Source organism: Mastigoproctus giganteus, chromosome 5 (assembly GCF_048544385.1).
Source record: "Mastigoproctus giganteus isolate SK-2022 chromosome 5, ASM4854438v1, whole genome shotgun sequence".
NCBI classification, from domain to species: Eukaryota; Metazoa; Arthropoda; class Arachnida; order Uropygi; family Thelyphonidae; genus Mastigoproctus; species Mastigoproctus giganteus.
In genome coordinates, this window is record NC_143579.1 from 153755190 (window position 1) to 153768675 (window position 13486).

Genomic DNA, 13486 nt, shown 5'->3' on the forward strand with positions numbered 1-13486 from the left:
ATATTCGGGAAGTTGAAGCTGATTAAGCAGGGCAAGGTTTCTCAAAATGGAAAATGGAATGCAATGTGCTACCAACAGGAAAACTATGGATAGGATTTTCAGTCAGTGGAATAATGTCATTAATATACAAGAGGAAAAGAGTGGGAGAAAGAACTGAGCCTTGGGGGACACCAACATTAGTGGAGAGGTTAAAAGACAGAGAGCCATCTACCATCACCCTCAGTGAGCAATCAGAGAGAAACTGGATCTTCTTTTCCTATCTGTGCCTATTGTTTTTGTTCTTCCACAACCATATTTTATTGCTATTTCATTATCGTGAAACATTTCTGAACAATGAAGGTTCATTGTTCAGTACTTTCACTGCTGATCATGCAGGTGTTCTATTTAATTTATATTCGGCACAACCACTTGGTTAGGAGTTTACAATTAAACATTTCAACAATGAATACAACTGTTTTTCATAATTAACAGTCACAAGGGCTTGCCACAGTCCACCCAAATGTATGTGTGCGTGTGTGTGCTAGTGCACTCTCATGCTTAACCACTTAATAAAGATACAAATAAATGCTTAGCATGCATGACATCTGCAAATAAACGCTTAGCATGCATGACATCATCATCTAAGTGCAATGCTATTTCATACTACAAAATGCTACATCTATTTTTGCATTTTTTTGCCTTACTTGCTATCTTTTTCAGATTTTATAAGTGGAAAATCTGCATATCTTCTGAAATTTTACGTTGTATTTCTTTGGCATCTTACTGAAAGACATTAAATATCTTTGCATCGCAAGTACGGTGAAATATTCACTACTCATTACGGAGAACAACGCTATTATCATATAATTCTATTTCACAGATTAGCAACACTTCGACGGTGAATTTGTTAAAAAAAATAAGCAGAAATTCACAGGAATTTTTAGAAAATTCCAATTTTAATGTACGGTTTTTTTTTTTTTTTTTTTTTTTTTTTTTGGTAAAAGAAAAAGATCAAGACTAATTTTGAAAGCAAGGGTAAAAAAAAAAAGATTTGCCACCATAAATCCAGGCAACTAATGCATAGGTCAAGTAACGATTTTGGAAAAAATATGATTGACTCCATGGATTATCCTGAGATATCTCATTTTTACTTTAAAAAGTTATTTGGAACTATACAAAATATCTTGGGATACAATAATACACGATGCAAACAATAATACCTCCAAATTTATGATTGAAACGTATTTTCTTGGACAATTATCTGGCTAATTTTGCATTAGCCAGATAAATCTCGAGATTTATCAGGATTTTCTTACAGCTGGCAGCAGACGACTGGCTTTCATTTTACTTGTTTACTTATTGTACAGCAATGTCAGAACAGTAGTGTGCATTCCTATGTGCCGCCAGTAAGCAAAATAAAATTTGCTATCCTAAATGCTGAATACTTAAAGTGTTAACCAATTAGAAAACAATACAATATCAAAAAATATTTCGGCACCCATAAGCAAAGCTTACTTCGACTATCCACTTGTGGGAGCCGTGTGTCCGAATGTAGTTAGTTCAAGATTATCGCTTGTGGTGGGAGGATACTGCTTGTGCGTTCCACTTGATTTTTTAAAGTTATTTATATAATGAGTAGTGAAGAGTGTTTTTTTGTTCCTTTCTTTTAGCTCAAACGCAAATTTATTAAAAAAAAATCTGTATAATTTGCATACTTTTTTGGCATATACGAGATAACTCGGTATAGCCCAAATGGGTTAATTACTCCCATGTATTTACCAAAATTTGGTAATAACTCCCGTTATTACCAAAAAATTTATAAAAAGCACAAAAAACTATACAATGAGTATTTGCATGATGCATACTTTTAATCTGTGAAATAAACAAAGTCAATCTGTTACGGCGCATTTTCAGGAAAAAAATGTTCCGAGAAGGGGTTAAGTGAATTTTGCAGTCCTGCAGGTGCTCAACGTGTTTGAGTACACAGCTGCTATCAGGTTGATCTTCTCTGTTCTCCTATAGCAGTGGTGTCCAACCTATGGCCCGTGGGCCGGATCCGGACTGCAATTAATTTTTATAAGGCCCGGAAAGTGAACTAAAACAGCATCAATCACCACTGCGTGTACAGGCATGCAAATGTCCAGCTCAACTGTGTCAAACGGGTACGTGTGGTTCAGTGCAGTCATATGTATGCTAAATACAGTTATGTATTTTGATATAGCTTGTTCATTGCATTGAATTATTAATTTATATTGAATTTAAAAAAAAATTCTTAAAAATGTTCCAAAAGGGGAAAATTGATTTGGAGTGTCGTGTTTTTGTTCCAAGGCAGACTGAAGACTATTTCTTCATTGATTAACACGAAAAAGCAGTGTGTTTGGTATGTCAAGAGAATGTGTGAGGTTTTAAAGAATATAATTTAAAACGACACTGATTCCAATCATAAATCTTATGATCAGCATAAAGGAGTGCTGCGAAAAGAAGTTCAAAGTTACAAAATGAATTAAGAAAACAACAAAACATACTGAAAACGCATCAGTCAAGAAATTTATCTACTGTACGTGCCAGTTATCGTTGCACATTTGATCGCTTTTGAAAGTAAACCATTCAACGATGGTGAATTTGTTAAGCGTTGTTTGTTAAAAGTTGTGGCAGAAATTTGTTCAGAGAAACAAACAATGATACAAAACAAGAGCATAGCACGTTGAATGGAATTGACCTTGACTTTCACATTTACTCGTTGAAACTGGTGAAACCACGTTCCTGCTGCATAGGTCACACAATGGGGATGAAAGAAGCTTTATAATACAAAGCTTCTTTCATCTACAGAGAGCGTGTTTTGTTGGAGAGTCCCCAGTTGCTCTTGGAGATTCTCATGATTGCAGCTGAAAATCTTTTCGTTTTGACCCCTATTGTAGATGTGGTATTGTAGATGTGGAAGGAAGCTCAACTTATGGTCAATGACCACCCCTAGGACTTTAGCCTGTGTCACAATAGGAAGCTGTTTCCCGGAGATCTTTATTTGTGGTGGACGGCGTAAGTCAAGCTTTGATTTAAAAAGCATAATTTTTGTTTTGCTGGTACTGAAAAATACGATTTGAAGCTTGTTAAGAACCGTCCAGGAGTAGAGATCTGTTAGGACAAGATTTGCTTTGTTTTCAAGGTTTGAGCGTGATTTCCCAGGAACAACCAGTCAGGTCGTCTGCAAATGCCACAATTTTGCATCTTTCAAAAGATTTAGAAAGCCAGCTGTGCAGGACCATGTTCCACACTAAGGGCCCCAGCATAGAACCTTGTGGGCATCCCCAAGAGGTTGGTCTAATTATCTGCAGAAGATTGGATTTAACCACAACAGTGCACTCTGTGAAATAGTTCTGGAAGAGCTTGTAGAGATGGGAGGTACAGTTAGCTAGGCGGAGGCGTGCCAATGCACTGTCCCACCAGACAGTGTCAAAGGCACCTTCAAAATCCACCAAAATGGCCAGTTCAAATTTAGATGAAGAGTTTTCAATATGGAGGACGAAGTCAAACAGTGCATCTTCTATAGATCGCCATGGTGTGAAGCCATACTGTGCTGGGGAGAATAGGTTCTGTTCCTGGAACAGTTGTGATTCGGAGAACCATGAGCCTTTCTAGTACTTTGCCTAGATTTGCCAAGAGTGCAATTGGTCTAAGGGAGTGCGGATCTCCTGGGGGTTTGCCAGGCTTCCTAATGAGTCATAGTAGGGCCACTTTCCATGCCTTGGGAAAAACTCCCTCAAGTAGGCATTTGTTGTAGAGCAGTTGAAGATACAGGGGTCTAAGCTTGAAAAAACAAAGGACAAAGACGTACTCAATGAGGTCCATTCCTGGACATTTGTGAGGATTTATGCTGTGAGCTCTTCCATTGTAAAGGGATTGGTTTCTTCCTCAGAACATAGTTTGATTAGCTGATGGTATGACTATGTGCTCAGGTAGATCATCTGCTGGATTATCTTCAGGAAACAGTCTGTCAAGTGTGGAGCTGGAGTCGGTCCAGTTAGAGGTCTTGGTGTTCCCAGTGGTTACAGTGCCAAAGATGTCCAGCCTGAAAGTCTTCCCCCCCCCCCCCGCTATTTTGTATAGAAGTCCCTAGGGGTTGGAATTCCCTGAGCCTTGGACAAATTCCGACCAGGTTTTCTTCTGGGCGGATTGCCACCCAGAAGAAAACCACCTTTAGTGTATTCGTTCTTTTTAACAAAATAACTGCTGTGGAATCTAGCTACTTCACAGGTAGGCCAGTCGCGATGCCGTTGATAAAATCTATGGGCATGATGGACCTCTTTGCGGAGTGCAGTAAGCTCTTGGCACCATCAAGAGCAGGCAGTGGGAGGGATAGATTTTTTTTCCTGACCGACCTGTAGGAGGCATTCAACAACACTTGATGCATCATGTCTGCTATTTCAGTGGCTGTGCAGGAGTTCAGGTGGTTCAGTTCACATGGAGTAAAGTCTTTGACTACAGAGTCATCAAATAAGGACCAGTCAATGCTCTTGATGGAGAACCGCACTAATGCAGGTGGTCTGGGCATCCTGGATGTGTTAGTTGTGCTTGGGGTTAGATTGAATGGGATAACTCTATTGTCGCTAAGGGTCCAATCTAGTATAGTCTGCCAGTCATGGACACATTGGCCTAAATTGCTGGTGGTGACAATGACACTGATATCAGATTCCCCTGTGGAGCTGATATGGCTGATTATGGACTATGAGGTTGTGGGAGACAATGAAATCCTCTAGCATTATTCCTCGAAGGTCCATGGTATTGCTATGCCAGAAGTGGGATTTGGCATTGACATCCGAGACAAGAAGGACTAATTTGTTATCAAGGAAATTGAGTGCAAATTCTAGGTAATTCAGTGAGTCATTGAAGTCTGCAGATGGTGGGCAGTACAATGAAATAAGATAAAAGGTCAGTACTGAGCTAATGATTTAAACACATGTAGCAAATTTGTTACAGAGCCCATTTACAACTAAGATGTCCAGTTCACGGTTGAAGACCACAATGCAGGATTATGGGTCCTTTGGGACAAGCTGAATGACTCTGGTGGTGATGGGAAAGCACATAATCCTCGTTGATGGTCCAGATTGTATTCTAGCAGTATAGGGTTCCTGGATGGCAATAACATCGATCTCATGGTCCTCAGTCGAGAAACGAATTTCGTCAGAGATGGATTGTGATCTCTGTCCATTTATTTGCATAATTCTTAGCTTTGCCCTAGCCCAGACTGAGTTGGTGGAAGCCTGTGGAGTAGAATCAAAGTTTACTGCAGTGGCTCGGCTTGACTGTATTTGAACTATTCATTAGAAGTTCTCAGTCGTACCATTTCTAATGCACGTTGGTACTCAGGGCTGGTAACATCACGGACTGAGTGGGAATGCTCTCTCTTCCATCATTTGCAGTTGGCACAGCAAGGCTGCTCATCTTGATGGGGCACTCCACATGTACATGCCCGCTACATCCACAGTGGATACACATGGGCGAGTTATAGGTAGTGTTGCAAGGTGTGGTCATATCCAAGGCACAAGAAGCACTTTGTGACAATTTTGAAAGGGCAAAATCTGTATGCACTGCAACCCAAGAAAATTCTATCAGATGAGAGAACTTTCTTGTAGATTAGAATTTGTTTTTGTTTGAAATCTGAATGTAATTTCGCTTTTGACTTCTTTAGTGTACCCATAGTCGGCCAGATTTTTGTAGTAGAGGTCATCTAAAATTTTTTCATTAGACGAATCCTTGGGAGTATCATAAATGAGTAATGATAGATTAACTTTCTTTGGTGGTGCTGCCTGGACACCAACAGAAGAAAGGGAACCGCTGGAAGAGATGCTGTTCAGGTCCTCTTCAGTGGTAGTTTCGAGGATGACTCCCCTGTTTCTGATGGATCTAAGCGATTTGACTTTGACATTTCGATAATGTCTTTAGCATATTAGCAACCAACTCCTGCACCTAAGCACTGGTCTTGAGGTTCGAGTCTTCACTAGCACAGAGTAGTAGCACATGCTGCATCTTGCAATCAGAAGTTGAGGGGGGGGGGGGGTTGCAGTTGCTGTTTTGCAGCCTCAGCATGCACTTTCCTGGCTTTCACTGCTCCTGCAGTGAAAGCCAGGAAAGTGCAAGAGAATGGAGTGGGATCAGGTGTAGCCAGAGTCACGTCATTCATCCCAAGAGGGGAAGCCAGGTCAGGAAAAGGCGAGCTTGGAAAGGGTATCCACCATCTTCTCAGACAGAGAGATTGTTAGACATGAGTCATTAATTAACCTAACTGCCGTCTTCTGAATGGAATCTAGAAGTCTGAGAGAGGTTTTGGGGCAAAGCCCCAGATGTGGGAACAATATTCTATGGTAGGCAGATTTGCGATTTGTACAGAGTGAACAGCTGTTTGGAAGAAAAGTAACGCCGAGAGCGAAAGAGAAATCCTAGTTTTTTAGATGAAGAGGAAGCAATATTTGTAATGTGCTTGTGCCAAGAGAGATTAGAAGTCAGGGTAATCCCCAAAATAGATATATCATCTTGCCTAGAAATCGGAGTGTCACCAAAGATAAGCATAGAAGCAGAAGAATCCTTTTTGCGAGATATAAGACAAGGCTGAGTTTTATAAGGATTAAAATCAAATAAGTTGTCTTTGCCCCACTGAAGAATTACCTGGAGATCGGCATTTAAGGAACTGATTGCGGATATTCGAGAAGTTGAAGCTGATTGAGCGGGCAAGGTTTCTCAAACTGGAAAGTGGAATGCAATGTGCTATCATGAGCAAAACTATGGACAGGATTTCCGATCAATGAAAGAAGGTCATTAATATACAAGAGGAAAAGAATGGGGTGAAAGAACTGAACCTTGGGAGACACCAGCATTAGTAGTGAAGTTAGAAGACAGAGAGCCAACCATCACCCTCAGTGAGCAATCAGAGAGAAAACTGGATAACCAATTACAAAAAACAGTTGGCAAACCATAAGATGGAAGCTTGTTTAGAAGATCTTTATACCAAACACGATCGAAAGCCTTTGAGACAACTGCTTGTTTCACCGAACTTTTCCATTGAATTTGTCCATATATTGGCAACATAGGTCAGAATATCACCTGTGGATCAACACTAACGGAATGCATACTGGCGATCGTTAATCAGACGGAAGGTTTCTAGAAGTTTAAGAGTTGATGGTTAAGTGATTTCTCCATTACTTTAGAAAGAGTAGAAGTAATTTGATGGGAGGGATTTGTCACCCTTTTTTAGGAACTGGCTGGATATGAGCAAATTTCCAAGCAAAGGAAAAACACCTTTGGAATAAGAAAGTGAATAAAGTGGCATAGAACAGAAGCACAGGTTTTGAGAACAAGTGAAAAAATACCATCAAGACCTGGAGCTGCATCAAGAAATACCATGAGGGCATAAAATTCATTATGTATTGAGATTGGAGTAACAAATTTGCAATCAAGTTTTGAACAATTATTTAAAAATAACCAGCCTCAATCATCTCATTAAATGTTAAGTTTTGTCCAGTAAATGTTATTGTGTATTGTACTTAATAAAATTTTCAAATATTTCAATTTTAGGTTTATCATTATATTTATTTATTCACCTTAATATTGAAAAGTAGTGATCCTTTTCAGATTGTAAATATTCTAAAATGAACATTTAAAAGCAAAAGTAAAGTTTTTTTTTTTATAACAAAAGTAAAGTATTAAAAAAACCAAACAAAAGTTAGTCATATTTTTATAATTTTAATAAAATCTAAAAAATAAATCACTGATATAGATCTGTTGCACATAAAAGTGCTGGAAATTTGCATTTTTTTTATATATATAACTTGAAAAGAAAAAACAAAAAAAAGGAAAAACTTTGTGCGACAATTTTTTTTCGAATCATTCTGTGCGGCCCGCGAAAAAAATCTAACTTTGAATACGACCCCAGTACGGGAAAAGGTTGGACACCACTGTCCTACAGTATTAACTAAAGCTCAGTTAAAAATTTCTTAACACATTTTAATATTCAATATAGCTTTTTTCTAGATTTTCTATCAGACACAATTAAAATTAATTTTTTTTGTCCTGTTGCTATCATTACAACTGAACTTTACTAAGTACACTATGAAGAAAAGAGGAGAAACTGATAACATATTTGATTCAAAAGTAGCACATCTCGTTTGCTATCTATTAAAAAAAAAAAAAAAAAAGAGTTTATTATTATTTTTTAAAATTAATGGGTAGGCTGATACAGTAAATTGCCATTTACAGTGGACTCTCGATTTTCTGGGATAGATGGTAAAAAAAAATTCCCGGTTAATCCAAAAATACAGTAAGTTCCGACACACATAAAAAATACGTTCCCGGACGTCTTACGCAAGTTGAGTTTTACGTAACTCAGGAATGACTAAAAAAATATTGCTGCTATATTCCTGATATGCCAAAATTACAAAAAGCACATAATATCCTCAGAAGAATGAAGAAAAATAGTTATATATTTTTAATTAGTTCAATTAAAAAAAACTATCTGGGGACAACGGTGAAGTAGCCAGAGTGGCACATAAGAAAAGAAAACATAAAAGGAAGAAAAAAACGCATGTTAATGTACTGTAAAAACTGATTTGTATTTCGTAGCCTTGGTTATTATAGTTGACCTCATTAGTGCCGATCGCTTCACTACTTCTCGCATTCTATCTTTTTCCTTTATTGTGTTCACTGTTGCTACTGACAAATCTGAATTCTGCGCGATACTTGTTAATGTTTGGCCATTTTCATACATCCTTATTATTTTAATTTTCTGATCCAACTCGCTTTCCTTTTCTTGACAGATTTACTAGTACCGCTGTCACTTATTCTCTTAGGCAGAACCATGATATCATTCAAAATTAAATTTTCTGAAAAGAACTTCACATGATTAAGGTGAAAACTCACTATTATCACCCCACGCAAACTCACATTTTACTAAAACACGTTTCTGGAGATCACTGCCATAAAACAATAAACACAATTTGAACTTTTCGGGTTACTGGGCTTTTCTGTTAGTGCATCTAATTATAAACGGGTAGTAAACTTGATCTTACTGCATTTGTGATAATACCAATAGCTGGAATTGTGCGGGTTCTTAAGTTATTATAGTGAAACGTGTGTCTCCTTCACTGAAATCTTCAGTCACATAAAAAAAATATAAAAAACGTAACTTAAGTCCGAACTACGTAAGTCGGAGACTTGCTGTACCAAAATATGTTCAGCAACCTATGTAAAAAAGTATGGCGATAGATAAAAAAGACTTACCACGTACTACTCATGTGTCCAATACGATGCTTCCCTTTATTTTTTACTATGTCAATTTTAAATCTAATCTTCCCTTTATTTTTTTAAAATGACGCATACGGTTTGGTCACCAACATTATAATGGTTCTTTAGAGATTTCAAACTTTTGAATAATTTCAAGTTTTTGTTTAATTCTCTTGCATTTGCCCATCATTTTCATGATTTCTAAAAAAAAAAAAAAAAAAAAAAAAAAAAAAGTTACTATTAAAAAAAAAAAAAAAAAAATTTCCGACACTCCTGACATAAATAACAAAACAAAATTTGTCCTTTTGCAGTACAATGGAATGCAACAATCAAAGCGACGCACTAAAACAAACTAAACTTCTCTTTTTTTTAGCAACGGGTGTGAAGACAGAGGGGATTGCAAGATAATAGGCACAATAATCTCCTAATGACGACATGACGGCACTTCTTGTTGCTTATTTATGACTTGCAAAACATCTGTTTATTTAACCTATTCTAGTTATTACTTGAATTTTATGATTTCTAGTTGATTTTTTTTTTTTTTTTTTTTTTAATTTTTGAGTCTTGAAGTGTCCCAGTTAATCCAATCCCGGTAAATCTAGAGTCTGCTGTATTTTCAAATTTCTCAGTTCACAAACCTGATTAATCTGACTAGCGCAATACTGAAAACACCAATTTCACTTACCTTTGTCTAAGGCGAGTTTTATTTTATTTACATTTTAAAGTAAACATAATTTAAAATGCAAACATTTAAAAATGAATCCACAGAATCAATCAATATAATAAATTACTTACATCACTTCAAGTGATTGTAATGTTTTTGTAGGCTGTTGCATTTTATCACTGTTTCCTCTCTCAATATCACAGGATGAACACTGTTTCAAAAGAGAATCTTGAATGGGGATTGCATATTCATTGCTGATATGAAGTTCGTTAAACCTAGCTGTCATCCTTTCTTCACTTATGTACTGTTTATGAGGCCTGGCTCTAAATTTAAAAAAAATTAAATAAATAATAATAATAAAATAAATATATAAAGTTAGCCAAAAGAGCTTTGGTTAATTTTGAAGGAAATTACTTGCTAACTGGAAGAATGACTGCTCACACCAATAAAAGACTTCAAACATTATTACTTCAGTTGTATTTTGTCAAAAAAGTCCATATCCAGTAGATGAGATGCACAGAAGTATATGGTAACATGTCTCCCAAGGTACTGTACTAAAATGCTATTACAATGCAACTACGATATACCATGGTTTCAGATATAATGCAAGTATGAACATGTCTCCCAAGAGAGACAAAGAAAATGCAGTTTATGGCAAAACATGAATTTCAAAATAGACAATAGCAGAAGCAAACTCTATAAACTAAAGAGAGGAACCAGCTTCTGAAATGGTTTTCAAAATGTAGACCACTCATCTATTATATTCTCTTCTGCAGTACATTCCCCTTCAATTAGACAATTAAATTTTTATAAACAGTAGTTACACAAGAGTAATTACTGTAGATGTTCAGTTTCTCTCCCATCTTACCGCAACTGGAGATGCAATAAAAAAGTACATCAATGAAAAGTTAATTGCACACAAACACTTGCAAAAACTTCAGCTGTATTTATTATTATTTTGTTTCGTCCTTGATGAAACTACATTTCAAATGGCCCGAACTAGTGCAATGTAATTATACTGCAGTTCTATGAAATCCATGTGTGTTGCTTATAACACAAAGTAGCAAATTCTTGTGGAGGGGGGCATCCCACAGTCTGATCCAATAACCCAGTTGTATTACACTATGTTCTATGGAAAATGATTTCCACAAAAACAGCCTTCCTCCCTCCTTTTTTTTTTGTCTCTCTCTCTCTCTCTCTCTCTTTCTTTTTTTTTTTTTTTTTTATCCCACATTTGACTACTCAGCTACACATTTGACCACTGCACTTGACTACTCAGCTATGGTGGCCATATATGTATTGTGGTTGAGCTGTTCCTTATTTCCTATTGGATTCCCTGTAATACCTCATTTGGAGACATGGGATTGTTAGAAAAAATGGGCAATTTTGAAATTTTATTTTATACTTACCATAGATGCTCAGGTATAATCAACTTGAAGCATAAATTGATCCCTGGTTGGGCCTTGGAAAGTTAGAAAATGTACTGACCCAACCTGTGCATGGTTGATATTGGAAAATGGGTTTTGAGGGCACAGCCAATGCCTGTCCAATTTTGTTATATACAGTAATACCCCGACTTACGCTACCCCGACTTACGCGAACTCGGAGTTACGCGGTTCTTGATTTTTTTCGTTTGGCAACGCTGCCGCCCACTATCTTCAAGGTCGTTCTTCATATGTTATCGATATACGGTGCGACGGCGGAGAATGAGAGCGAAAGATGAACAAAATTCAACTTTGTTGCTTTTATGTTTTTATATCAGTGAAGGGGAAACACATTTCACCATAATAACGTAAAAACCAACACAATTCCAGCTATCGGTATAATCGCAAATGCAATTAGATCGAGTTTACTACCAGTTTATAACAGATTTCACTAGCAGAAACGCAACTGGATTTTTATTGTTTTATGGTAGTAACCCCTAGAAATGTGAGGTGTAAAAATGAGTAAAATACTTAATTAAAAGGTGTGAAAAGGAAGCGTCCTGGTGAAGACACTGCAGATTCAGAGAGAAAAAGAAAAGCAATTATCGATAAACAGAGGCGGACTGGGTCAAAAATTCTTACCCGGGAAAATTTATAGTGGCCTCATACTATGGTTTATGGCCAAAATCACGCTGGCCCACCGTTGGTTTCCCCGGTAAGGCTTATGGCCAGTCCACCTCTGTCGATAGAGAAAAAATATGAAATTGTGAAACGCTTTGAGCGAAATGAAAGACCATGTGATATTGCACGTGCTACAGGCCTAAATGAAGCAACGGCGAAAAGCACATGACAATTGCAAACTTGACAGGTTGAAAATTGAAAAGGGCTCAATTGTAAAGGGCTTAAAAATTTTAGAAAACAGACTCCAACGAAGAACGCGTTATAGCTACAAAGCAAGGAATAAAAAAAATTATTAGCTTGCTACGAAGAAATTCTGCGTGAAAAAAAGAACGCGATGTGTCGTCCGACGAATTTGTTAGATTTTATGAAGCCATCGACATCGAAATAACTTTTTTACGTAAGTCATTTGTTTTTTTTAATACATATTTTGTATTTAATACATATTTTGTATTAATATGTATAAAGAACTGCAATTTTATTAATATTTTTCTTCTAAACTAGTGTTTTTGTTAGTCCTTGGTCCCAATTAAGCAAAATTTATATGTATTTATATGCAAAGTTGTACCCCGACTTACGCGAATTCGACTTACGCGATTTTCGTCGGACCCACCTATCGCGTAACTTCGGGGTATTACTGTATATATTTTTTTGTTATTTGGTTTTATTTTTAGGAGCATTAGTAACTAAAGCCTCCGGGAATATGCGGTGGTCATTCCCTGACCTTTCCGCATCCTCCATATTTGGTGGTGACAGGCTCGAATCCCGGTCTAATCAAGAAGCGTGTGCTACGCACTGCTGCTCCTGGCTACGGAGGTGCCAATTTTGTTATATATCAGCATAATGAAATAGACGAAAGTATCCAAATTATCAGAACCAAAACCTCTTTTTGATAGTAACTGAATGAAATATTTACATTAATGTATTTTATAAAATCAATAGTACTGTTCATCACTTACCTTAATATTTAATAATTAAGCACTGTCTGAAATTGTTTGCAAAATCTTTGAAAATGCAAATTTTATTCAGAGCTATGAAATGCCTCATCTTTAACCTCTTCTTTTCCCAAAAATATATTTTAGCTGCTGCTTCTGTAATTTCTAGATGATCATCATACACATGAAAACCATTGCTAGTTTCAAATGTCTTCATTTTCTGATGACTTAGAAGTAACACTGTCTTCGGTATCATCCTTAGCATTACTCATGTGCTATATTAAAAACGCACATTTAATTACATCAGAATGTAAAGCAGGCTTCATTAAATTCTATCTTTTAACTTTTTTCCCCCAATAAAATTTTAAAAATTTATTGTAAGTTATTAACATAGATTATTCTCTATATATTAAACCTGACATGACCAATATATATATATATATATATATATATATATATATATATATATATTTTTTTTTTTTTTTAATGAAAACCACAAATACGAGAGGTATTAGAACTCATAGTAATTAGCACCG

At 36.6% G+C, this 13486-nt stretch overlaps 1 protein-coding gene across 4 annotated transcripts in view; it reads right to left on the minus strand.

Annotated features, from left to right (window-relative positions):
• Positions 1 to 13486, minus strand: part of Mst85C — a 231492-nt gene that overhangs the window by 130429 nt on the left and 87577 nt on the right. For all 4 annotated transcript variants that reach the window (XM_090373477.1, XM_090373476.1, XM_090373480.1 and 1 more), the window contains exon 4: positions 10045 to 10236. In XM_090373477.1, coding sequence (XP_090229603.1) covers positions 10045 to 10236 — 192 coding nt within the window. The remainder of the gene's footprint in view (positions 1 to 10044; positions 10237 to 13486) is intronic.